This window comes from Harpegnathos saltator, unplaced genomic scaffold, assembly GCF_003227715.2.
Source record: "Harpegnathos saltator strain DR-91 unplaced genomic scaffold, Hsal_v8.6 scaffold51, whole genome shotgun sequence".
NCBI classification, from domain to species: domain Eukaryota; kingdom Metazoa; phylum Arthropoda; class Insecta; order Hymenoptera; family Formicidae; genus Harpegnathos; species Harpegnathos saltator.
The window spans coordinates 1565805-1593800 of NW_020230327.1; the positions used below are offsets into that span (position 1 = coordinate 1565805).

Here is a 27996-nt window from a genome sequence, read left to right on the forward strand (position 1 = left end):
TATGATGAGATGGGGTCAATCTTCTTCGCTACTAAACGATTTCGGAACAATTACGATGAAATCTAGCTCGATGACGCTTTCACGAAATTATAGATTCTCAGCGGAATAATGAACATAGATTTCCAAGTAAAAAGAAAAAAGAAACCGACAACAGATTTCCCTTATCCGTTACTCATCCACAAAAGTTTCACTATCCTTTGCTCAATTCAGGCTCATGACTGATAAATAATCGACGGAAACTTATTATTCTATTGAATTATTAGTATAATGCGATCGCGCGATTATTTAATTCGTCATAAAGATATCATAAGATACTGATTGGAATACTTTAATAATTTATTACTTATTGAAGTGAGATTTTTAATGTATTGTATAAGATTTATGAGAATTATATTAAGCGTTGGCGGAAGAAGACTTATGTGAGAAATAATTGTCGGGGTTATTTTGCGTCCTGCCGAACACCCTGCGTTGTTCACACAACGGAAGAGGAACGGAAGAGCACGCACGATTGTACAATGCAATGCGTGGGAGCGAGGAGAAACGTGCGTTACACACGTGACTTCACGACACGCGACTCTATTAATCGGTATAATGTAACTCGATCGACTACGGTCATCGCGCGTCGTCTTGTTTGTAATCCAAGTCGCACGATCTTGAACTACTTACGATCAATTTTGCGGCCTTGCCGGCTGAGGGACAGCCGAAATCCAAGGAATCCAAGGAATCGTCCGAACGTGCAAACGAGAGAGGAAAGAGCGAGAAACCTGTATAAAGTATCACGTTCAAAGGAAGTGATTCGTTATATTTCTTTTGTTACTTGCCACTTTGTTACACGCAATAACGAGTACGTATCATTATCGTTCCGACCGAACGCGCGTCGATATTTTTGCGATAAATTGCGTCGTGTGTTGAGACGGAAGATTGTCGAAGAGAACAGTTCAGTGGAAGTGAGAAGTGGTGTTTCGAAAGACGCGTGACCGCTTTTTGGAGCCGTGGAGGGAAGCGTTGTTTGCTCCGCGCCGAGAATGTATCTATATCAATACGAAATTGTGAGACGTACAGGCACTGATAAGAACTGCTGGAAGAGAGAGTCTGTCGCCATTTAGACTGTTGCGCAAGTTCCGGCTGCCTTTTGCATCTACAACGTGTACTCACTTTGCGCAACACCGACGTGCTTGAAAGAAGAATGAGACGCGTGTAGATCCTACATTAATTACAAAATTTGTATAACGATAAGTTCGATATCGGTGGATAAAGATCTCGTTGAAGTTGAATAGCAAAAGCAATTGTATCTGTAAGTAGGGAAGAAAGAATAAAACGTTACGGTACAGGAACTATACACTGTCGGAACCGCACAGACTTCATAGCGCTGAAGGCCAGTCAATTAATGAAGAGAGACTGATCTCTCGGTAAATGTAAAGTAAAGACGTAGAGGTGACGATATCACATAGTGATCACAATGTCACGATTATGCATAGAGATAATTATATAAGATCACGTTCAGCGGAGACGCGGGAGAGGAATAGAGAGGACTATACGAAATACAGATTTGATGTGACAATCTTTCTTTTTCCCTTTTTACTCTAAACGCGATCGCTCGCTCGTGCCGAACGCTCCAACTTACGATCGAGTACGCAGCATCAGGATCTCGGAATTTCTTTTGCATAACAACACCTCGAGAGCGACCTAAGGTGTGTGTACACTCGGACGGAAGGAAACGGAATGTAAATTCCGCGAACGGCTATCGTTTCCACATATGCGCGGGTGTGTCCCATCAGTTCTTGTCAACGTCCTTGTCATCGCGCCTTCTAACAGCGACCTAAGCTCAAACAACCGAGACCACCTTGAAATACGAGGAGGGGCACTTGGACGTACTAGAGGAGAGGATATATAGAGGTTTGTACGCTGGTACAAGAGCAGATCATCTTTCCGTGTCTCGAACACACAGTGTTTTCCCGTAAAGATGCGATCGGCGACATCGGCGCTATGAAGTTGTATCTCGTAGTGAGTAGATTCAGCATATTTCCTCGCACCTGACCGTAACGTTACATGCGCACGATATTCTCTTTCACTGAAGAAAAAGTCGAGAAAAAGATTGCGAATTTGCCAAAAATATATTGTGCGAAGTATCAGATATGTGGAAGCATTCGGAATCTCATCGGTGCATTAATAATTTCGTGCATTAATCAAACATTTGTACACGGACAGATACGGGAGAAGCGTTCTTTTTTTTTCTCCTTTTGTTTAAAAATTTCTCCTTTTTCAAGTGTGCATGCGCATCGCTAACAAAGTTACTTCGATGTAATAATTAAACTGCAAATCGCGAAACGTACTTCTCGAGAATGCATGCGAAAATTGCTAATGCAACTTTAGATGTTTGATAACAATGTTCATTATGCAAAACGCTCGCTTATAGTGCTATCAGTATAAATCGGTAGTTTCTATATCCGGGTAGCCGGATATCTATCTAGTACTCAAATTCACAGATACTACGGACACCATCCGAAATAATCGAGTATGTGCCTGAGAATTCGAAATCAAAAATAGTAGTGGTACCCGCTTGCCGTGTATTATTGATTTTCGCAGCATCTGATTTCGCATCAGCTGATCCGGTGTGTTATTTTTCTGAGCTTTACGACGTGAAAAAAATACGAGCTATGATGATGTTACAATTGTTATCTGTAATGATGTCACAATTGTTATATGTCATTGTATGAAATCGTGTAATCAGCTATAATTAAACGCTATAGCCGAGCCAAATCGTTTTGCTGTGAAGATAAACTTCCGTAAAAAAAAGACTCAGTTAATTTTTTTACGGAATTACATGGAATAACTTCTAATTGAACAAGTTTGTACTCATATTTTATTATAAGACACTTCTAGTTGAACAAATCCATGTAAAACAAGCCGACGATCAAGTGGGGCTTCAGTTTTGAGAGAAGATTTTTTTTTCACAATTGCAAATATTGTTTTGTCGAATCGAGACTGCTGCGCGGAGAAGAAGCAAGAGTCGTTACTTCACCTCTCCGGTTGTTCCGTCTAAATTCACTTTACGTAATGTCGAGGATACATACCGATAAGAAAGACGCTTTCTTAATGGAGAGATTTCACTACACAAGATCTCACACGCAGGTATCGACCGTTTACGGTCTGATTGCACTATGTAGCAGTGCGACCGAACCGGAACCGGAATCAAAACCACTCACAAAATTAACACCGATGGGCGATCCGCAGCCTTCGTACGCAGGTGATGTAGATGACACGAAAGATCTAACTCCGTCTGCAAGTGATCGAAGTAAGAATAACAGCATCATCCGACCTTTTTATTAGCCTGTGGATGCAAGAAGTTGTGATTCTATCTGCAATGGCAAACTTGTAAATTAGATGTGAAATAATTCAAGGAGATTGCTGACTCATGACACTGAGTTAGTTTTTGCGATGTGACAGCATTTTAATAGCTACTTGCATAACAACATGGGATCATCGAAGAAACATCGTCGCATTTCTGATATAAATTAATTTTTGGCCTTCAATGCGCACAAACCCTATCCTAAAGAATTTATCGTCGACTGCAAAAATCGTTACTTGAATATTCTATTAAAAAAAAAAAAAAGAACTTTTTTTAATTTCTATAATTATTTGACTTTATGTCATATCTATGTTTCTGCGCAGACTATTTTTGGTGTCAGAACGTAACGATAATAGAGCTAGATTTCTTGGGAGCTGCGCAAAGTATCGCGGAAGTAACATCGCGGAATGACAAATACAAGCTGGATTATTCATCTTGAATTCTGACATGAATCACGTGTTGTATTCTCGAGAAGGTCCTTCATGCAGCTCGTTACATTAGCATATTATTACACATCAAAGTATCATTTTTTTTTTTTTTACGTACGATGGGAAGTGCTCGACTCTTGAAGTCAGAGCGTGAGAATGGCAGTGACATACTTAGTTAATGTACCAATTATTCATCGCGTTGGATAAGAATCGATTATTACATCCATTAAATCACACACATACCATTCTGCATCTTACGCGTGTAATATCAACGTGCGTGTAAAAACATGTGTGTTTACTGTCTAGCAATAAACTTTGATGTAATAGCGAGACTTTAACGGTAACGCTTTGATTACGCAATATTCAATAATTTATCATTTGCCATATATAAGTTGTTAACATAAAGCACATTTGCATCAGCATTTCATGTAAACAAAGATTACGGATCAATTGGATATCCCGGAGGATATCCTGGCAGATATCCCGGAGGATATCCAGAAGGATATCCAGGAGGATATCCTGGAGGATATGGTGGTTCCTCGGGTTATCCAGGAATCGGCGGATATCCTGGCACATCATACCGTGGTGGCATAATTCCAGGATACAGAGGTTATCAAGTATTGGTACCAGGACTCGGTGGCGGTTATCTCGGGTAAAATTCAATACGTTAAAATGTCTCGGGGATTATACATTTCACTGTATCTTACACGGACAATATAAATTAAGATCCGTTATCAGAATGATAACAGTAGGAGAATATAAGATATAAAAATAATACAGGAATAGAAATATTGAAAATCAAGGAGTAGTCGAATGAAACTCAATTTTATCGTAGATATGGATATTATGATGGATATCCAGCTTATATTGGATATAACGGCTACGGTGGATATGGCGGATATGGCGGATATAGAGGCTATGGGGATTACGGATTAAGAGGATACGGAGGTTATGGAAGCTACGGTACTGGCTACGAAGACAATTATTTAGGATATGGACAACGTGGTCCCGGTCGTTATGACGGAGCACCTGGATACGATTACGGAGATGGATACGGTGCTAATCGTGGTTCATCGTATGCATCCAGAAACCCGAATTATCCAAATAGCGGTCGTGGTAGTTACGGTACTTCTCTTGCTAATCCATCTGGTTATCGCGGTTATTCCTAAGCGCACAATGTTATGTATATTTTTACAAATTAAATTGTTTTGTTATTATTAATATGTTCTTATCAGTCTCTATCAGAATGATAGAGAGTCTCTGTCAAAACGATCGTGCCTTTAACATTTATTACTATATAAAAAATGTCTGTCATATATAATGCAACATAAAACAATGATATACTTTTATAATATAACAGATATCCGCATCCTGAAATAAAACTCGTTGTTTATAATATAATTTTGTTTTTATCCGTTAGCGATATGTCATCCCCTCAACTCACCTGTATCATTAATCATTTATTTCAATTTAATTTATTAACATATGAATTATATTGAAATGGTGATTTATACTTGTTGAATACAAGTTGCTTGGGAAGTTAAAAATTTGTCTGTACGTTTAATAACCATACTCAATCAATTTTTCATTAATTTTTATTTAATTTATTTAACAATGATTTTATGTATGTGTTGTTTTTAATACAATTTGTAATACAATTGACGTATATATTTAGTTATATCGAACTGTAAACATAAATTCTACAATATTTATTTCAAACTATAGAAAATACATACATATAAGAATAAATTATATCCAGATAACACAAGACATCCTAAAATCATTCTGTTGAATGTCCTCAAAACGTCTTGAAATAGTTTCCATAGATATATTCGGATATCTCTTGGAAATATTTTAAATATATTTGAAACACACGATTTTCTCTCTCTTTCTCTCTCTCTCTCTCTCTCTCTCTCTCTCTCTCTCTTTCTATCTATCTCTTTCTCTCTCTCTTTCTCTTTCTCTGTTCGGGGTATTTTGTGTTATCTGAATATCATGTGTACAAATATATATTAATTAAAAAATATAAATTATTACTTATATATTTATAACCTACATGTTTTGTGCAAAAGTACAATAACTTTGAATGATGTACAACTCCAGGAATTTATAAGCTAAATACTATAAGCTGAATTTAATTTTAGAATTACTTATATATATTGTAGAGTATTGTTTAATCAATTATTTCTCCTTTCCTATTTCCTTTTTTCTCCTCCTTTCTCTCCCTCTCTCCTCTCTCTCTCTCTCTCTCTCTCTCTCTCTCTCTCTCTCTCTCTCTCTCTCTCTCTCTCTCTCTCTCTCTCCCCCTCTCTCTTTCTCTCTCTCTCTCTCTCTCTAATAATTGTTATATACATTCCATTATTTAGATTTTTGATAAGTATATAACAAATACATTTCATATATATTATTAAAAGAATGAGATACGGAGCAAAAAATAAATTCTAAATAAATATTAGGATATTGGTTAACAAAAACTGACGAAACAGAGAGACAGGAAATCTTATTCATAAATGATTTTAAATATACCTAAACCTAAACATTGAATGAATAACCATAATCAGTGATCAAATACAAATATTATCTTCTCTATTGCTCTTTAACTTATATCAATATTTGTAAAAAATATACAGAATAATGCGACGAAAGGAAGAGGGAGGAGGAGAGGGAGAAATAGAGGGGGAGAGAGAGAGAGAGAGAGAGAGAATAGTGAAGCAATAGAGAAATATTAAGGGCTTAGAACAAAAATGTTATCCGGATAAATTCATAATCTATAAGGTCACCAGATTTTAGATATTTAATACTTAAGTATACTTCTGTAAAGATATATGTATCGTATTTAAACTTATACACACATTTTAAAATTTATTTCTGCTCTAAACCCTTCGTATATTCCACTAACTTTGGTTATTCGACAAATGCTACAACTGTCCCTAATTGGCCATCCATCGGCTAACCAGCAGCTGACGGACGGGCAAAGCCAATATCCCATATTTATCGATATCCCTCGGGAGAGGGCGAACTTCTCTTCGCAGAACGATTGCAATTTAACAGCAATAAGTTAGTTTTACTCCTTACTCCGCTTTTCTGCTTCTGCTTCTCCTTCGTTCGGCGTCCGTTTTGACTGGAACATTTAAAAATCCAAGATTGGCCTGACTTAACACCTTCTTAAGATAATCGACATTGCCAAGCTGATTTACATCGAGCACCTGTATCCCGAATTTGCTGTCTTGTGTGCCGCATGCGTCGCATGCATATGGGACAGGTGTAGCGGATGGGAACATAATCTTCATCTTACTGCTGTCCGTCTCATCGCCAGGACAGTATGGTACAAAGATAACAGGAATAAATCCGAACTGACCAATAATAGAGGTAGGAGTCGTGCTGGTCGCTACGTTTGTGCTGTTATTCGACTCGACTAAATAACAAGGACATGCTTGTGGGTCTGGGCCTATAGGTAGTGGGAAGGGCTTGACGTTGATGGAGCTGGGCGGCTGAACCCCAATGGCGTCGACGCCGGGATTCGCCTGGAATGGTTGTTCAAGTCGTGCATTTACCTGTTTTTCCAGAACACTGACATGTCCATCCGGCTGAAACGGTACGTTAGAAATTTCTTTGCTATCCACATTCGCAGAATTATTGTACTGTTCAGGCGTATTAAAGATGCTCTCTTGTCGCCCTAATTTAACTGGTCGATATGGTCTTCTTGGAGACTGTTGCAAATTATACGTTGGATAAAACACTGATTTCTGGTTCTCATCCCGGTCGTGCACAGAATATGGTTCACTACCCGTTTTAGGCAGTTTTTTTAATGGTTCTGAGCTTGTGTGAGTTATATGATCGTGTGGTTGCACATTCTCTTTAAATGAGTCTATTTTTTGATCGTCGACGAGGTATTTTGATGATGGTGCTGTTGGTCCTATTTGCAACAAAGAGTTGATCTCACCTGCGTGGTAGGCGGTTCCTTTCTTTCCATAAATTAACGACGAGGATTTAGTCCCGTATTCGTGCTCTCTCTGATTCGTATACAAAGGTATACTTATTTTTGGCGAATGCGACAAATCCGTCGGTTCAATATTATTTACGTTATAGCCTTCGTATGCAAAATCAGTTCTATTTCCAGGGTAATATTGCGTTTTATAATTAGGATTGTTTATATCAGAAGAGTACGTTTTAGGTAGTTGACTTTTCAACGGTCTCTTGTGTGAAGGTCTCCTTGTTGGCTTTACTCCAGGAATATAATCTGGATCTCCAGGCCATGGTCCATCGGGACCAGGCGAACCAGTTGGCCACGGCCCATCAGGACCGTCAAGCCCCACGTCGCCTACACCACCAATACCTCCTACTCCACCAATGCCACCAATAGGACCTTCAGGTCCCACTGGTCCTTCCGGACCTGAAGGGTATTGTGGGTAATCATGATAAAAAGGGTAACTTGGATAATCTGTAAAATATAGCAAATTTTAGATTAAATATATAATTTAGCACATAAAAATTATATACATTAATATATAATTATACTCATATGGTGCACATTTTCAACTGCTTATAATTAAATTGTAATAATCAACGATCTTTCAATAACATACCTGGTTTGCCAGGTTTCGTAGGAATGCCTGGTTTGCCCGACGTATTAGGAAAGTCGAAATATCCGGGATATGATGAAGTACCTGGTCTTCCAGGTTTTCCAGACGTGCCGAGTGTTCCTGATGTTCCTGACGTATCGGGAATTCCTGGATATCCAGGATAAGATGGAATGCCTGGTTTTCCTGATGATATGGAAGTTCCTGGGGAACCAGGACTACTAGGATACTTTGGATGTGATGGTACCCCAGGAATACCCAAAACACCTGGGGTGCCAGGGATTCCTGAATACGTAGGATGAAACGGAATTCCAGGTGCTCCAAGAGTACCTGGAGTACCGGGTACTCCTGGAATTCCGGGAGTACCTGGTATACCAGGTGTACCAGGTGTGCCAGGATATCCTAAATGTATTCCACTTGTTCCTGGTATACCATGTATTCCAGGTCTAGTTGGCAAATTTGATGTATTAGGATAATCATGGTGAGGTGGGAATGGTGCAATTCCACTAGGTTTTCCTGGAATTTCGGGTTTACCAATGGTACCAGAAGGTCCAGAAAGCAATGGTTTTCCTGGAGTTTCTGATATATGAGAATAGCTCGGAAATGATGAACTTCCTGGATACGCTGGTATGCCAGGTTTTCCGGGATGGCCAGGAAGACCTGGTTTTCCAGGGCGACCAGGTTTTCCAGGGTAATATGATATAGTTGGGATTCCAGTTCCAGGGGTTCCAGGAATTCCTAGTGTACCAATAGTACCAGGAATTAGTGGCGCATTCGGTGTTCCTGAATGAATAGGGTAAGATGGTGCTCCTGGCTTTCCTGATATTCCAGGAAGTCCTGGAGTACCTGGCGTTCCAGGCGTTCCAGGAGTGCCAGGAGATCCTGGTATACTCGATATGCCAAAATGTCCTGGATAAGAAGGTCCTTCGGGAGAAGTTGGAAAATCAGAAATTCCTGGATATCCGGGATAACTTGATGTTCCAGGTTTTCCTGATGTTCCAGGTGTACTCGGCGATCCAGAGATACTGGGAATTCCTGAAACACCTGGTATTCCTGGATATCCTGGATAAATCGTCCCTGGTTTTCCTGGTCTACCTGGGACTCCTGGTATACCCGGTATTCCAGGAGTACCAGGAAATCCTGGACCACCTGATGTTCCTGGAAATCCAGGAAAACCTGGACTACCTGACGTTCCGGGAGTTCCAGGCGATCCTGATATTGCAGGGTGTCCTGGATACGATGGTATTGCTGGTATACTAGCAATTCCGGGACTTCCTGATGTACCTGGCTTTCCAGGAGTGCCAGGAGATCCAAAGATACCTGGTGTTCCAGGACTGCCAGGAAATCCAGAAATACCTGGTGCTCCAGGACTGCCAGGAGATTCTGGTATTGCAGGATATCCTGGATAAGATGGGACTATTGATATAATTGAAGTTCCGGGACTTCCCGGTATACCTGGTCTGCCGGGTATGCCTGGTGTTCCTGGTCTACCTGGTGTTCCAGGAGTGCCAGAAGTTCCTGGAATACCCTGTGTTCCGGGAATGCCAGGAAATCCTGGACTACCTGGTGTTCCTGGAAATCCAGGAAAACTTGGGCTACCTGGCGTCCCGGGGGTTCCAGAAGATCCTGGTGTTATAGGATGTCCTGGGTAAGATGGCACTACTGATATAGTTGGACTTCCTGGTATACCTGGTCTTCCGGGTATGCTTGGTACTCCTGGTCTACCTGGCGTTCCAGGAGCGCCAGGAGATCCTGGAATAGCCGGTGTTCCGGGAATGCCAGGAGATCCTGGTATTGCAGGATATCCTGGATAAGATGATATTATTGATATACTTGGAGTTCCGGGAATTCCTGGTGTACCTGGTCTCCCGGGTATACCGGGTGTGCCTATTATCGCCGGTGTTCCTGGCCTTCCTGGTATTCCAGGAGTTCCTGGAATACCTGGTGTTCCAGGAATACCGGGAGATCCTGGTTTACTTGGAGTTTCAAAATGTCCTGGATAAGAAGGTACTTCGGGTAATTCTGGAGAAACAGAAATTCCAGGATGTCCAGGATAACTTGGCGTCCCAGGTTTGCCTGATGTCCCTGGAAGTCCAGGTGTACCGATCCCAGGTGTCCCCGACGATCCGGGAATGATGAAAATTCCTGAAGCGCCTGATGTTCCTGGATACCCTGGATAATATGATGTCCCTGGTTTTCCTGGTACACTTGAAATGCCTGGTATACCTGGTGTTCCAGCACTGGCCAGGAGTTTTACTGGTGTTCCCGGAATAGTAGAAATTAATGGTCTATTCGGAGTGCCTGGTATACCCGGTGTTCCGGCAGTACCAGGAATTCCCGGCGTTCCTGGATAAGCCGATATGCCAGGTTTTGTTGATATCCCCGGAATAGCGGAAATTACTGGCCTACTTGGAGTTCCTGGCCTTTCTGATATTCCCGGTGTTCCTGAGTGTTCAGGGTAAGTTGATAATCCAGGTTTTGATGCTCCCAAAATAGTGGAAGTTTCTGAACTTAAATTCCCTGGATAAGATGGAGTACCAGATATCTCTGGTGTTCCAGGAAAGCCAGAAGATTCTGATGTAGTTAGTTGTCCAGGATATCCTGGATAAAATGGTGTTATTGGTCTAGTTGGTGTTGAAGGCAATGGACTTAACGACTCCGGTGTTATATGGTCAATATTACTTCCTGGTGTTAGAAGATAGGATGGATAAGATATTTCAGAAATAGTCGAAGAACTTGATCCTGGTCTGCCTGGTGTCAATGGTAAATTCGTAGTACTTGATGATATTGGTTTTCCTAGTATTGTAGGCGAAGTTGGTGTTCCTGGCGTTCCGGGGGAACTTGAAGCGCTTGATGTTCCTGGTTTTCCTGAAATCTCTGACGTCCCTGAAGTTCCTGGCCTCCCTAAACTTCCTGGAACTCCTGGTCTCCCTGGAATTCCTGGAACTCCTGGTCTCCCTGGAATTCCTGGAGTTCCTGGTATCCCTGGAATTCCTAGAGTTCCTGGATTCCCTGGGGTTCCTGGGATTCCTGATGTTCCTGGCGTTTCGAGGAAACTTGAAGCACTTGATGTTCCTGGTTTCCCTGAAATCTCTGATGTCCCTGAAGTTCCTGGCGTCCCTAAACTTCCTGGAACTCCTGGTCTCCCTGGAATTCCTAGAGTTCCTGGAGTCCCTGGGGATCCTGGGGTTCCTGGTGTTCCTGGTCTTCCTGGAGTTCCTGGTCTTCCTGGAGTTCCTGGCGCTCCTGGTCTTCCTGGAGTTCCTGGCGCTCCTGGAGTTCCCGGTCGTCCTAGAGTTCCTGGCGATATAGGAATCCCCGATGAACTTGGTAATCCAGGACTACCAGGAAATTCTGACATATTTGGTGTTCCAGGTTGCTCTGGATATGACACTCCAGATATGCCTAAAGTGTTAAAAAAATAAACATAATTTAACGTTATTATATATATATATATATATACTTTTCTCTAATAGCTTTCTGTATTTATATATAAATATATATGATACATAAATTATTATGCATTATATATATGTAATAAGATCGAAAGGGTATACCAATTGAATCAGGTTTATAAGGCGGTCGTTGAGGTTTGGTCGGCGTTGCATTAATTGTTGTTCCGCTTCCGATAGGTACTGCTTAACAAAATGCCAATTTACATGTATGTTCACTTATTTTAACATATTTACACATACGTATAAACATATATTTTTATGTAGTTATATTTACGCACTTGCAACACCTAACGGTGGCGTTATTGGTGCGCTCGTGTCTGCATATTGCGCGCAGATTGCTGGGAAATAAAGCTGCTGCCAAGGCGTAATCACGCCATGATGCTCGTGATGCTCGTGATCCCCTTGTTGGTGATGTTCGTGCTTATGAAGAAACAATTCTACGTCTTTTCCTGGTTGTATAACACGGTAACCCCACCCGTCGCTAAGATAAAATGTTGTCTTTAGATGATCAAAAGGATCCAAATAGCCATAACATCCGTAGGTAACCCCATCTGGACCACGTACTTCATGATGGAACTGGCCATGCGGGCTTACATCATAACCGTATTTGTACGCATCTATACAACATAATAATCAATTATAAATCTTTGACTTGCAACAATCTGAAGTATCAGTATCAGTTGAGAGAAATTTACAGTATATAATTTAACTTTGTTAAGAACGATTTTATGATTAAAATGACCTTATAAAACGCGAACTTATTTCATTTTTCCATCTTATTATTTATATGAGTCTTTCACTGAGATGTTTCACTTAATAATAAGTATACTTGCCTGCCTTAACATTTTGACTTAAGTACTGAGTTTTCTGTTTATCGCTAATGCTCAGAATCACTTCATCACTCCGATCGGTATTCTTTGGCTCCTGAGTAAATTGCGACACGGACGTGGCAATCACCTGAAAAGCAATCATTTGTTTTTATTCGAATGTTCGGCGAGGCGAGAACAATTAACGGAAAAATATATTTAATAAGACACGCTATCTTTATGAGAGAGTACTCTGCTAATAAGAAATGGTTGCCTGCTGCAATAATTTCGCTTTGTCAAGGCTCGTGACATTTCGAATGAAACACAATGTAATTATCGGGAGATGTTTAAAAATAGCTGGCCTTTAATATCGGTCACCAGGATTGAGTATTCGATACGATCTACAAGCATAATCGTGAAATATCATGGTCATTTCCCGTTTCTGCAGTTACAGCGATTTAACTACTGGATGTTCGAGTTCAAAGATATATCGCGCGATTGAAGAAACGCGAGAAACACTTATAGCGTGAATACGCCTGCATTATTTAGCTGCTTTCAAACGCACGCTGCTTGTAATATATACGTAGCGAGGAATATATATTATCTTCGTAACCTCGAAGATCTTGATAATTATTTTCTTGTTAATCCAATAAAAGGGCGACTCGTTCTGTGAAATGCACTGCATCTCGATGTAGATCTCTGCAGGCCTTCAATTCGAATAATTCTGCTAACCTTTCCAAAGTTTATCGTCCAAAGATTCTTTAATGGCACAGCACATCACTTTAAATGTCAAGACGACCAGATCATTCTTACGTTCGTTACCTAGATATTAATTCCAGAAACATTGCGCAGTCTGGCAACATTCTAAAGAATTTAAAAAACTTGCTTTAATCGCGACGAGGCGGTGGTGCGCTGAACGACACTTTACGCTACACGCCTCTTTTTAGAGGAAGATTGTTCAGCACGCGGAATTTTTCTTCTTTATCTTCGAAAGCGTCGCAGACTAATATATTAATACATTATGAAATAACAGATTTTCACTTTCACGGCTACGTGCTGGTCGGGGAATCAGCTATACCCCGCGCTCCGCCGCTGATCTTGATTAATTATCCATTCTACGTGAGCGAAAGTCGCGAAAGCGAAATCAATAACTGAAAAGTAGAAATTCCTCCCAAAATTTTCATCAATTTGCATAGAAGGATGACCCAGAAGTATTTGATTACTTCCGCGATTGTACACTACTTAGCAATATTATGCAATCGAAAATATTCCGCACGTGCTTCTGGGAAAGATGTTTCAAAATCCATTAACACGCTTCGCTCGATACACTCATATTGTTACACATATCCCAGGATAATAAATTCCCAAACCTGCGGGACCATCGTCCGCCTTCGGTGTGCCTTTACACTTACCTATTACGCAATTGTAACAACAATTATCATAATGCGTTAAGGGGAGCAACGCGAAGTCGTGTCGAATCGAAGAGAAGAGGAGAGGACGTTCGATCATTTTAGGAAATACTGAGACAACTAGAAGCCATGACGTTGCCTGCACGAAAATACACGTATAAGATCATCGTTCCGAATTTGCTCATATAGATATGCATGGAACAAATACAAAATGAAGAAACACGACATTTTCAAACCTTCGACGAATCTGCAAACGTCCGCGCTCGGCGTCACGCAGAGGAAATTCTATTTCAAGAACATTCTGCTCAAGCCGACGATACTACTCGGAAAGGAACGCATGATAAACGAAATGCCTGTACGGGGATTAGACATGTGTGTATACACACATACAAACAGCAGGCCAGCTCTTCGCACATGCGCCATGCCTAGGTGCGAAACACAGTGTTATTTAACACTCGACAGAGGTCATAATTTTGTGGCAGCTGAACGATCAAGCGAGAGCCGCAACAAAAGTTGCTCACCGTCGTTACGCAATCGTCGGGTTGATGTTGTTTCTCGTTAACCGTCAACCGTCGAGTCGATCCGACCGACGAGGTTCGGCCAAATTTCAGCTCTTCTACGGGATCTCATGGTGACAATAATAACGAGAGTGTCGCTATACTGGCTCGCAGAACAGAACCGCCGGATGCTGTTGCGAAAGACCACGACACGCTCTCTCGGAAGATTACGCTCGCATCCCCCTAAATGGCGACACGACGAATATAAAAGCCTCTTTGCCGCATACGGCCTGAGGAAATGTCAAGGTGGGGATACCGAGGTTCCTCCGCCATGACGTATCCGAACACATTCGGCGAATGTTTAATCGTACTTTAACTTGAGACGGTGCTGAGTGCAGCCGCTGACTTTTGATGGTGCTCAAATGACGAGTGGCGACAACCCCTAAATTCAATTTCGGGCCACACGGACGGCGCAATCTTATCCTTGGAAAAATAAGTGACGAAACTTTCTTATCAATTAAAGATGTGATCCAATTAAGTTTGTGCGGCGAAATAGATTACAACACATCCTGCAAGTAAATACATATACAAGTACAGAGTGTACAACATGCAAAAATGCTGTAAAAATGCTTTACACTTTGCTGTGCTATATCGCGCTATGTTACAATAGTCATCATTGTCAGCGCGACTGGACGTAACTTTATGTGGTCATCGATTATTTTCACTTTCACACCACTCATCGATCCTGTACGATATCACCTCGCGGTCATTAGCATAAGCCATTTCGTTCGATTTCGTAATCAATTCATGTTCGGCAGAGACGCCTCGTATGAGCAACAAGAGAACATCGTATACACCGTGAAAAGTGGCACATATCCTGGTCGACTAGGTCAAGTTAGGTTCGGCCAGGATTCGCTGCCTGTTTCGCGCTCTCCGATGATCTCAACTGTCTCGTTGTTCCACCCACGAGAAGGGAAAGTCGCGATTCTGAGAAGGCTATATGCAAGCTCTTCTTCTTCTTCTTCTTCTTCTTCTTCCTCTTCTTCTTCGTCTTCTTCGTCTGCTTCTTCATCTTCTTCTTCTCTTCTTCTTCTTCTTCTTCTTCTTCCAGCCCCAGGTTGACAGACTATATAACGAAAGGTTAATATATGCTAACTCCCGTGCCAACCCTTCCCCGCGCGCATTTGCCGCGTCAAATGTTGCCGCGAGGATTAATCCCTACGGTATTTATGTCGCGGTATTTTAGTGGACAATAGCGAGATCGTTTCAGCCGAGGCATTCGTGGCGTCCGAGAGTGCGATGTGCCGTTCGCCTCTTTCCGAGACAATCCTCGTGCTCGCTCTTGTGCTCGCTATTACTCGCGTTCTCAAAAGCGCGAGTCTCAGACGCACACTTAAAGGGGCACAAAGTCGTCCCTCGAAACTCGTAGCAGGTTCCGTAAACGGTGTAATTTCGCAGCGCCGTAATTTCGAGCCGAAAGCTCGACACTGTAGATTCGCGAAAACGGCTCCTGCCCGCGTGTTTGTCAAGCTCGTCGAAATTACCGGTTTCGATCTTCCTTAATTTCAGGGGACGTTACGAAGTCGGCGGCTGCACGATAAGATATGTTAATTTATGCGATGTTATGAATCGAACTGCTGCCGTCGACGGATAACGTACGTAACAGCGGAAGAAAGTCCGCTGACGTTCGAGTTACCTACTGAGAGCCACCTCTGATCTGCGGATCTGACTTTGAACTGACGCAAGGGTCTACGGATAAGAAGCAATTGAGAAGTCGCGTGTAACTTCTAGAGGTGTGCGAACTATTCAGATTCGAATCGAATCGAATCGAATCTAATGTAATTCGATTCGAATCTGAATAATTCGAAAATTTCGAATCGCGAAGATTCGAATACGAATTGAATACATTAACGTTTGCGCTCATCAGCTGCAAAGCGGGCCATCTGGGCCTGTATGTTTGAACCCTTAACTTGTAATTAACTTATAATTAATAACTTAATTATAAATTACTCTAAATATTTAAATATATATTTTACTTTAAGATGACATTTACAATATCAATATTCCCTTCCATATTAAAATCTTCCATCACTATTTGCATGTTTAATAGTCATGTTAAATTTTTTAACGATTCGATTCGATTCGAATTCGAATGAAATTTCATAGATTCGATTCGATTCGATTCGACATAAAAATCCTTGATTCGCACGTCTCTAATAACTTCCATCAATTGTTCAGTAGAGCGTTATAATTGCTTATAATTATCTGTTGAAGAATAATAATCGTTATTGTTATTATTGGTATAAACAGTCAGTCAGCACTATTGGTATAAACAGGGTAGTTACCAATTTGATATTCGAATTCGTGAGTAGAACTCAGGTAAACGTCTCAATGGCCGGACACATCCCAGTATCCGACTTGAAAAACAATATTTGCTATTTATTTTAACAATAATGAATGAAAGTAATAATTATTGTAGAAAAACTCCAATATTTGACGATTAGTTGAAAAAAATTATACTCAGTTTGATACTTTGGTATTAAAATAAAAATTAATTAAATAAGTATGCACCCATGGTTTGGTAAAGTAATCGGTCGATCGTTAATAAATTCATTAAGAGATAGCATCTATATTTAAGTGTCCGGTCACTGGTACATTAATGCGCTTCATTACTTGTGTTAAATATTTCATTGATAATAGATATATACATTGATTTAAACCAGTTTTCTCTATTTGAGGGAATCTTACGTTTTCGAATAAATGCAAATATTTATATCAAAACTATTCTTAATATTATATATTGTATTTTTTGTGACGACCTACGCGCTTAAACGCCCGGTTACTGGGACATTCATCTTACTCGCAATTAGAAATTGTAAGTGATGTTTGTCTGTCGTTTGTTTTATTGTCGTTTATATCGTTATCGGTGATTTTGTGCTTCGTTCTTCACTCATGCGCGATATTTGAAAGCAGCAATTGAGCAATTCGCGGATTAAACGGGTATTTAAATATTCCAAAAAAAATATGTAAAACTCTCGGGCAGCTGAGTTAATTCTAATCTAATTCTAAAGTTTAATTGCTCAATCGAATGATGTTACTTCGTATTTCATTGTCTTATTTATTTCAGCACTTCGATCCTTTCCGTTACCGGACTTTTATTCTCTTATTCGTCTCAACTATTTTCTATTATTCAATTACGAACGATTGCCATGTCGGTACTTGATCGCTCGATCCTGACAGCCAACTTCATCTCGCGCATTATAATTACAATCATGCAAATGCATCGCAATGCAGTGGTAAATAAATCAAAAAGATACAATCGATCCACCCCGTTTTCATTTAGTGGACGGATCGCATACTCACTCGGAGCAGCTCTTTATATGCGAGACGTGCGCGGCGAAAGGTACAATTAAATTTATTTTCTTGTGGGAGGAATAGCTCTCGCTAAACATATTTATCAAAGAGCAAGAGAGAAAGAGAGAGAGAGAGAGAGAGAGAGAGAGAATGGGAGGAGACAGGATCAGGATTCCGTTCAGGGACGCCGGGAATCTGCCAGGAGAACCGAAAAAATGACTGCGCTATTATCGTTTCAGCCAGAGTCTAACATCACTCTATCACGACTTTCATCTTCGACTACGCGCAGTCTCTAAAACAATCCTTAATCGTGCCTACAAGTCACCGACCGGCCTTCAGCTTTAAAGGCTGCGACGATGAATTAAATTGCTTTGTTTTAATAATTCATTTTCCCTTTGTATGTTAATATCTCATCAATTCTCTCTCTCTCTCCCTCTCTCTCTCTCTCTCTCTCTCTCTCTCTCTCTCTCTCTCACACACACGTATTCTACCAAATTACTTATTAATAGAGTGATGAACAGACGCGAAGTGTTCAACGTGTCTGCTGAAGTCGCGACATCTTATTTCCGCGGATCTAAGCCGGGCGTTATCAAGGACCATCCATCTCAGGAGCAAACAAGGTCGCGCATTCGAGACTTTGGCACGAGTTAAAGGTAAGCGGGACGACATTTGACGTAGCCGGATCTCTTTTAATTGCACGCAGCGAGTCCAGCATGGTCAGGTGGCCAAAGCTGTATCACTTTACGCATTGAGTACGGGGGGCCAGATCGATGTATCATCTTCCAGTGAAAGTCACCTGTAAGCGATTGCGTAAAGGACCAGCGTTGTAGCTCGGGGCGAAGCCTCCGGTACACAATTGTTCGCCTTCTGTGAGGCCGCGCGCATTGATCTTAGTGATTGCATTCTGCCCGTTCGATCTCGAAAATATTTTGACGGATTAATCAAAGTAGGTGAGGGAACTAAGACCTCCGAGACCCGGAGATCTTATTTTCAGATTATAGGAGCGTGTGTGAGTTTCGATGATGCGAGAGATCAATTAAAATCTTCTCATGGAAAATGGCACGTTTTCTTTGTATTTAATTTCAAATCATTATAAATTATGTACCGGCTCATCAAGGATCAAATTATATCTCACATGTGAACGACGTTTACACGTAACTCACATTATGCGACATCTCATCTGACATCTGATTACTGGGAACAAAACGATTTCCGATCCTGGAGAAAAACTCCTTTACAATTATACAATAATATCTTTCATAATTAAACAATAATAATAATGGTCAGGTCGTTTCAATAAAAAGAAATATATCGATATGTGGGGATGAAAGAACAAAGTAATTCTCACTTACCCAAAGATATTTCAAACCAAAGGTATTCAAACGTAGCACTCAAGTGAAAAGTAAACACTAATAGTAACAAAATAATAATAGCGGAAGATAAACGGAAGATAAATAAATTGCTTGTGATGCTTGCTATCACGCAAAAATGTCTAAATGCTTACTGATATATCCAGAAATAAACATAAATATATATATATATGTATGTATGTATGTATATATGTATATATATATATATGTATTTATGTATATATGATATATATGTATACGTATGTAGGGACGTATGTATGTATATGTGTGCGTACGTGCACGTACGTGTACGTGTGTGTGTATAAAAGTAATTACGATACATGATATAAACAGCGAAGAGCAAGGCAAATTTAAATTCTCAGAGACTTCGCTAATACAAGAACATTAGTGTAATCCAACAACTCCGTATTAACTCGAGTAATAATCAGTGAATTTAAATATCGAATAAATATTAATTTTGCATGACAAGGTGTATAAATTATCGATTTTATATCAATGGCGTTACTCATAAGCCGCTACTTGGCAAATATAAACGAGAAATTATGTCTCTCCCGTTCTCACATGTCGATGAATCCTCTCCCGTCAAGATGCGTTAATATCTACCATATTTCTAACGAGGAATTGCAAGTCAGAATTTGAGTGGGTCGCGTATTGTGCGTGCGTACGTTGCACGATATTGCTGTAACGTCGCGACATTGGAGGAAGAGATATGAATGAAATGTAGTGCAGCAGCATTCTACGCCGGTGCCAAGATCAATGAGAATCTCGCGGATAATGAGTCACGACGAGCACAACTATCGTGGAATTGTAATCAACACTTTTTATTTCGCGTACTATTACTGTGCACAAAATTCACGTGTACCATCTACTACTCTCTATCGCATATTTTTATTAAGATTGCTGAATACATATTGTCTGATAAAAATGTAATGCGATAGTAATACGCTGCGCGATATGGTACATTATTGTGTATCTACAAAAAGATTATTTAAATTATTGCCATAGTTAAAACAATAGTACGCGTAAAATGCGATATACGGCATTCTGAATATTAAATATTAAATTAAATATAAATATTAAATTAAATAGAAATCAAATACAGTGGCTTAAATTGTTTGTCAAAACTAACAGATATGTCATGTAATAAATAACAGAAAAAAAGTGCGCGCGGTATTTCTAAGGAGAACCGACCAAATTCCTTCCTGCCGAATTTTCCCGTCGTTGTTATTTGCAGCCTGCGTGTAGCCGCTGGATTTCGTAACGCGACGTTCTCACTCGTATGCATTTCTTTCTTACACAAGAGTACCAGATGCAAATACACGTCGCGATGCGTCGTCCGCACGACAGAGTGGTCCCAGTCGCCGCGAATTATTCAGATGAAAAGCCTCGCGAACTTCGTACGTTCGACTTACGACTGGCAGATGCAACATGATCATCATACAATTGGAAACAATTCTTCAATAAAAAAATCGAGCTGACGTGGGAGATTACTTAATTGAAGGAGATCTTCAATCAATCTGAGCTAGTCGAATTAATTAATAGCTACGCAATTTCTTCTCGTGTTCGATTACTTATTAGTGATGAAGTGATTATAATATTCTCTCGGATGAACACTGCTTCGCGGAAACATGTGCGTCTTATTAAAAGCACGCAACGTGCACAACGCCAATCGCTCCGTATATTATTGTATTTCGTGGCTCGTCAACGCTATTGTTGCCCGTTACATATTTCTCGATCGATACGATTTTTATCAAGACGCGGAAGCCCAGCTGGACCGATTCCAAGCCCTTGCTTGCCCTCGTATTCGCCGACTGCCTAAAGTGCACACAAAAGGAGGGTTCGCTGACTGACGTACCAGGGTGAAGAGAACCGCGGTGGCAGGCCGCAGCATCCTGACGCCGATTTCTTTCTCTCAGCAGGGCATCGTCCGTGGCCGGCAGGCCTCCAGGTTGACGACGAGGATGATTACCGGAGATAATCGCACGCAGCGCGCCGTTCGAACTGAAAGACTGAACACGTCGTCGGCAGAAAAAGGCTTTTATACAGGGTGGGGGTCGCCGACCCCCCGACCGCCGACCTGAGTCCCATCCTCGCTTGTATCTTCTCTTTTCCCTATTCTTCTCATTTCGACTCCTCCGACATCGCTCCCGTGCGTTCTTCCTCTCTGCTCTCTCACACCCCCTCCCTTCTTGCCCGCCTATTTCACCTGGAGCGCGATTTTTTCGTCCATCGTTTCTTCGCGCCATCGGCACTCGTGATGGGACTCGTTCGCAATTCGCGACCGGCTCGGGCTGACCTTACACCAGCATCCCGATTTCAGCTCGCAAACGTCTGATCGACCGTTCAGACGAGGGAAATCCATATTTTATATTACAGGAGACTTTTTACTCGTTCGCTCGGAAGCGACGCGACGCACTGTTGAGGTGTCATTTCATTGCCATTTCGTTTGACGCGAATGAACTCGGGAGAGACGAATGGATGCCTTTCGCTACGCACTCGTCGATATCTCCGATAGCGACAGGAGCGTCGATCGAAGACGCGCTCCTCGGAATGTAGTTCAGCCGCATCCTTGCGTAAACGCGCTCAGGTCTCTCTCTCTCTCTCTCTCTCTTCGACCGTTGTCTCTCCCACACTCGCTGGACTCGCCGAGTGAATTAATGCCGGATTTCATCCGAATAACTCGGCCGTATACGGCTAATGGTGGCGCGTCACTAATATTCGCCGAAGTGATTAACAATGACCTTTCGGGAGGATCAATTAACCGCCGACCGACAAGACTTCCCATCGGACTTGGAGAGTCCGCTCTCAATGCCCTTTTTGTGGCAATGCAATCCTCGAAATATGCGGAGGACTTTTGCAAGGCCTCGCGCGCATTATTCCTGCCGCGCACCTGTTGTCGCTGGAATGCTGCATCGGTCATTTAAACGGTCATTTAAACTGCCAACGATGAACGAAAAGTCGCGAAAAGCGCGCTGATTGATCGTGAGAACGAATGATCCGTTTCAAAGCGTGCGACTGAGACAACGGCTGAGACTTCGCCTACTTCACCGAGAAGAGTGGACAGAGTCCAAACATGATGCGATTAATGATCGACTTCGACGATAACAGCCTAATTGATCATCAATTGATCATCATCAACGGCTAAGTCAATCAGCCGTCAAAGTAATCGCGAGCGACTGATTTTATTGTCCTTCTTTCTGTCCTCTTCAAACTGCTCCTCCTCACTGGTCAGTCCCACTGAGTCAGAGCATCCCGATTCGAAGCATTTCGCGCATCCGAACAAGGTCGCATCGCCGACGACGACGATGATGACTGTCCGGCGATGACGCGCCGCGCAAACGGTAGCGTACCTTCGCGGCTATTCTTGCCGATTCGGAGAAAGCTCGCGCCGGGCTCGTTGATACATCGCCATGATCGTTCGCGTTTGCATTTCCGCCAATAGAACTCGGTAATGTATTCCCCGATACGCTCGTTTCACAATATCCATCCGCGAGGAATCCCGTTTCTAATGGACTTACTTATCGAGCGACCACACACGCCCGAAAACTAACGCCGCTCGTCGTCGATTCCAGAGGTAACTTTCTTCTCTTCTGCTTCGACCGTCACGCTCCGTCATTGTTAATGAAGCAACAGGCGTTATGACACGTGCACCCGCGCTCAGAGAGCCAAGAGAGCCACTTTCATCTTCGTCGCCGCGGGGACCCTACACCTCTCCCCGCCGCCACCCCTCCTGCACCGCCGATCGTGAGCGGGTGGAGAATAGATTAGAATTGAAATGACAATTCGTAAATCTCAAGTGCGAACGCGCCTCTGCTTTTAAATCGCTCGCTGTTCCGCTCGACCAACAAGCGCGCTTTCGCGAGAGATGTGTGCGTAATACAGTCCCATAAATATTCTCTCTGTTGATATTTAGTTATCCCTCGAGGCGAGTTTCGAGTTTGTTCTGTTTCTCTCCTTCTTCTTTTTTCTTCTTCTTCTTCTTCTTCTTCTTCTTCTTCTTCTTCTTCTTCTTCTTCTCCGACGTGTCTGATTCGGCAGCACGCGGTGTTACGTGAAGCGTGATGAACGTAATCCCTCTGTTACCTTTTCTTCTTCTCATCTCGTTTCTCGTTTCTTCTTTTTCCTCTTTGCTTTTTAACGAGGCGTACATTCGTAACGCCCAGCGTGCAGCAGCTCGGCGCTACGTTCTGGGCGCGAAGGATACCTTCCGAGAAGTATAAAGAGTCTTTTATCGGATTTAACCGTTCCACCTCTGGCGACGAAGTCGCGTATTCCTTATTTTATCTGCAAATAAGCCCGACCGATCCGGTTTGCAGCGAGTACCGAATCGACGAGGGAAGTTCCCGTAACCCGATTGCCTGAAGAAGCAACGCGCGAGTGCACATTTCTTCGAGGCGAGAAATATTCGTCCGCCTTTAACGTTAAGATGCGCCGCTCTTCAGAAAATTCACACAACTCGCTAGGATGAGCGTGACGAAGGATGATACTCCGTTGGAAATTCGGTCGTTCCGGAGGAAATCCGGCATCGATATTTGCTCAGACTCCAAACACCCGTCTCTCCCTCGGACTTACGTCGAAGGCAAATATGCGTTGGCGTTGGCGCCGCTGAAAGGGTTAAGGGTGATAGCAGCCGAAAATAAACGAGGCTCCCGAAGTATGCGAAAGTCCGGGCATGCTGCCGAGCCGGAGGCGAATTTGCCGATCCCCGACGGCCGCTGATGGATTTATGAGAGCCCGGAGTCCAAGGCCCCCCCCCCCCACCCGGTGAGAGTGAGTGCAGGGTGCGATAGCGCAGGACTTAATATAGAGTCACCGAGTGATTTATTCGCGATGGGCCCGCAGCAATCAGCCCTATTCAAGCAAACAGTATGCTGATATCTGGCCGCGCGCTACGCTTGACATAATTACACGTGTGGATCCGTGCGCGCGATTATGTAAACGCCACGTAAACAACGTCCATCGATTGCTCAACTGTGGTCCTCTGGACGAATTCGCGACGAAAGCTCGAGCGTCAATTGTCGCAGAACGGTGAAAATCACGCGGACAAAGAACGGTCAGGCTTACACGCTCTCGGCGAGGCTCTGAATCCTCGCGATGTCCTTCCAGGATAACCCTCTTCGGTCGACCGGCTTCATTTGCGGACGTGAAAAATTGCGCGCGCGCTCAAAAATGACGCACCGTCGCGTTTGACGTTATGCATATTTCGTTCGTAGATCGTATCAACGGCCGGCGAGTGCGCGCCGTACAGGGTATCTCAGATCCAGCGAGCCACCTTTCATCGTATCCAAGTCGATCCTTAACGGAAAGGTCGCGAGGGAGATGGTCGTTCACGATATTTTTCGAGAGAATTATCCGCATAACTTATGGGAGTACATTAAAGTAAATCCATAACTCAGAAGTCAAAGCGAAGTCCGCTTGAGATCGAACGGAGCCTTCTTCTATCCGTTCACTTTCTCGGCGTTGGCTGCTCTCAGAAAAGCTCGTCGTCTTGCGATTACCTTGCGAATGTCGCGCTCTCGACCAGGTTTCTCGATCCAGGGAACATGAATCCCACTCGCATCGCAATCGAGGAATTCGTCGGTGGCGAGTGAGCTGTCCTGTTAGATCTGGCCTGCCCTGTACAAGATGCGGAGCGTGCGGACCGGAAAGGGCACGAGACATTGAAAGTTCCTGTAAAAATGTGCAGCCACGCTTGTTGCCATTCCGTGCCAACAGCCGTGCATGCGTTTCGCATGCCACGCGGTGTCCCATGGGCAGTTCCTCACAATGCCGGCGAATTGATATGAATATTTACGCGTCGTTTGGAGTCCGCGCGTTCCTTACTCGTGGTATCGTTGCTACAGATAAATGTGGGGCTCGCGTAAAGCTGCGTCCACAGTTGCGACGCAACCTCCTTGCAGTTTTGTACTCTTCAAAACGCTCGTCGTTCGCGCGCTCATATGTGCAAAAATAAGGACTTCTCACTTTGAGAGGAACAATATTTACAAGTTAGCATTGTCAGGGTAAACAGGGGTAGTTTTTATAATCGCTCTCTCTCTCTCTCTCTCTCTCTCTCTCTTCGAGTTCGAGGGTGTTAGCAGAACACTCGATAAAATACCGCTCCAAGTAATCGGATACCGAGATCAAGTATCAAGATATTAACATAAGTACTTGTAATGTAATCTGTAACGTCGAAAACCCATCGAAATGCTGCTGCATGTCTCGAATTTCAGTACGACGCATGTGGAGTACGTTCGGAGTACTTGTGAAGGTCGCTTGAAAAGAGGCTCACGTAGGTGAGGGCACGAGCAACGAGGAAATCTGGCGGCACGCTCCGACCCGGAAATTCAAGTGGGTGAAGTAGGTGATGTCACTCGAGGTCCTGCTTCGAATTTTTCGAAGACATCGGTCCATCAACTCAGGCGCGCGAAATCATGATTTCACCGCGCTCGCGTAAAAAGGATAAAATATCGTAGCGTACGATGGCGATATCGCGCAAATGTAAGCGAATATGTGACGTCTTCTCTCTTTCCTTCGCCGGGCAAATTAAAATTTTAAATGATTCCGAACTGTGCAGACTTTCAGAATATGAACGGAATACTGCGTGACATGTCACTATGAAATTTAATCCTGGTACCCCGAAACTAGGAATAAGGATGCATTCCTTCGGTATCGAATACTTTTCACTCATTTAGTATCTCTGATACATTAAAGGCCAGTGTCCTATCTATGGATCGCTTCCTTTTTATTGAATAAAATCTCTCGCTTGATTAATATATAATTTTAACGCATAGAAATCTTTCTAGTACCAACCTGAGACACTCTTTAAAAAATAAGGCGATACTTAAATTACAAACGTCTAAAAATAATTATAGTCTTTAATGGGTTAACGATAGTCTAAGCGACTCTCATTTTTCCACAACATTTAAGTTTATAAAATTTACACATTTACAAAATTTAACTTTAAGTTTTCTAAATACTAGATATTATATTAGAGGGTTTTGCACAATCCTTTGGTTAACGACCTTTGTGTTATTTAAAGTAGGAGAAAGAACGAATGACGGAGATAATATTTATCGAAACTGAGAAGGAAGAAAAGAGGAGAAAAATCATGGAGAGATGTAGAAAGTTCGGATAAGAGAAGCGAATGTACACACCCGATCCCGAATTACGCAGCCATCTCTGACGCCTGTATTAATTCATGGTTAGGTAGCCAAATGCCGGAAAGGTATCGGAATTTATCGTCACCTAGGTGAAAGAATGTGGGAGTAGGCATGACAAATTGATGTGCTAATATATGGAAGGAATTTGCTTCGGACGCCCCCCATGACAGGATGGACTTTATTACCGGAGAAAGTATCGGCCCGTCGTGTCTAAGATCTGTTCGTTTTCGAGTGCACTTTCGTGCAGTTTCCTCTCCTTACCGTCCACGTTTGAGGCAAAACACGCAATAAGATATATATATATATATATATATATATTCGCTGGTGCTTCAAAGGAGGAAGAAGAGGCACGCGAAAGAACGCGGAGAAAATGCGATTCAAATGTAACTCTCGTGCAGTTTCCTCTTCTTTCCGTCCAAGACCGTTTGAGACGAAACACGCAATAAGATCTATTCGCTCGTGTTTCAAAGGAGAAAGGAGCGGCGCGAGAGGATGCAGAAAAAACGCGATTCGAACGGTAACGGTATCATTATCGTCGTCTTGACCGTCGTATTTCGAGATCGGCCGGAGCTCCCGACGCGATTTCTCGCAAGACTCTCCGTCGCACGCCGTCGCAAATTTCCTTTTTCTTTGGAAATTTATGCCCGTGACGTCACGGCCTGCGTGTGTCGAGAAACGCGTGGGCTTATCTCGCGCGCTCGGTACTGCAGTTAAATCATTGTCTTTGCGAGAAGGTTAAGGACCCACGCTGTTAGGGTAGGCAAACCGGTTTGACGGAATCCTTTGTAACGTGGAATTGCTTCAGGAAAGCCGCAAAAGTTTTTTAACCGGCGACCCAAGCGCCAATGAAATCGTCGTGAACCTCACTTTTCGGAACGGTATGTCTAAGCGCTCTCTCACGTATACGTTATATCTGTTGATCTCCGCATCCTCGCTGAATCCTCGCATGGGCAAGCGGATTCGCGCTGAGATCTTTCCGGGATCTTGACGATTCCGTCAGTTGCGTAACTGAGGCTCACGGTCTAGCTGTGATAAATTCACACGACTCCGTGTCGCGCAAAAGACTTTTCGGCCGTCATGAATTTTAATTTACTTACTCAACTGTAACTTATAGGGTGTTAGAGGACGGGTCGATTATATCAGACTGACTTCGATTTCTTCTCATTTCCGCGGTTTCGTTTCTCCGCTCTGCAAGACAGAGATTTGATTGTCTTCTACATTTATGTTCAACGCTAATCTAATTTTATCCCTTTTCAACACGTATTATGTGTTAACGATAACGAAATTATTTGTAGCGATGAATGCATTGTGATAAAACTTGTCGATATATTTGAAATGAATCACACCTACACTCGATTATACCAAATATATAATACATGGTACGGACGATAATCGAGAAGAATGATTTCATTATGCACGACCGAGATCATTACGTGTTATTCCGCAAACTTGTTATTTGAGTATCAAGTTACCAGATCAGATAATAATTGAATTGAATGATTAAGCAGATTAAGCGTGTCGTGTAAATAGCGCTCTTCTGTTTTCTGAGACATCGTAAATATGTCCTCCATTGTATACGACTTACAAATTAAGATATATGGTAGAG

General features: G+C 42.4%; 2 protein-coding genes across 2 annotated transcripts; one reads left to right on the forward strand and one right to left on the reverse strand.

Moving 5' to 3' along the window:
- The first annotated feature begins 613 nt into the window (after positions 1–613).
- Positions 614–5178, forward strand: LOC105185597 (prisilkin-39). The gene is made up of 4 exons (XM_011145224.3): positions 614–2004; positions 3133–3295; positions 4198–4429; positions 4613–5178. The coding sequence occupies exons 1-4, from the start codon at positions 1987–1989 to the stop codon at positions 4944–4946; spliced, it is 747 nt and encodes a 248-aa protein (XP_011143526.1). The 5' UTR covers positions 614–1986; the 3' UTR covers positions 4947–5178.
- An 892-nt stretch (positions 5179–6070) lies between these two features.
- On the reverse strand, positions 6071–21254 carry LOC105185599 (collagen alpha-5(IV) chain). Its single transcript, XM_025302745.1, has 9 exons — positions 21104–21254; positions 12646–12769; positions 12100–12429; positions 11915–11992; positions 11456–11612; positions 10395–10456; positions 10191–10322; positions 8364–10145; positions 6071–8218 (listed from the first exon to the last, which is right to left on the reverse strand). The coding sequence occupies exons 1-9, from the start codon at positions 21137–21139 to the stop codon at positions 6849–6851; spliced, it is 4071 nt and encodes a 1356-aa protein (XP_025158530.1). The 5' UTR covers positions 21140–21254; the 3' UTR covers positions 6071–6848.
- Between the last annotated feature and the right edge of the window lie 6742 nt (positions 21255–27996).

What these genes read in the sequence shown, in the direction of transcription:
- LOC105185599 (XM_025302745.1), bottom strand. Translation starts at nt 21,139, where the DNA reads ATGCTGCGGCCTGCCACCGCGGTTCTCTTCACCCTG. An exon ending in TTATCCTGGACATCCTGGAA is followed by an intron (nt 10,323 to 10,394) that starts TTTCTGTTTCTC and finishes GTAAACCAGGAT; the next exon opens with CTCCCGGTATTCCTGGAACA. An exon ending in AGGAATTCCCGGAACTCCAA is followed by an intron (nt 10,146 to 10,190) that starts GTATATCAATAA and finishes CTGCAATACCAG; the next exon opens with GATCTCCTGGCATTCCCGGA.
- LOC105185597 (XM_011145224.3), top strand. An exon ending in TCCGTCTGCAAGTGATCGAA is followed by an intron (nt 3,296 to 4,197) that starts GTAAGAATAACA and finishes CATTTGCATCAG; the next exon opens with CATTTCATGTAAACAAAGAT. An exon ending in CTCGGTGGCGGTTATCTCGG is followed by an intron (nt 4,430 to 4,612) that starts GTAAAATTCAAT and finishes ATTTTATCGTAG; the next exon opens with ATATGGATATTATGATGGAT.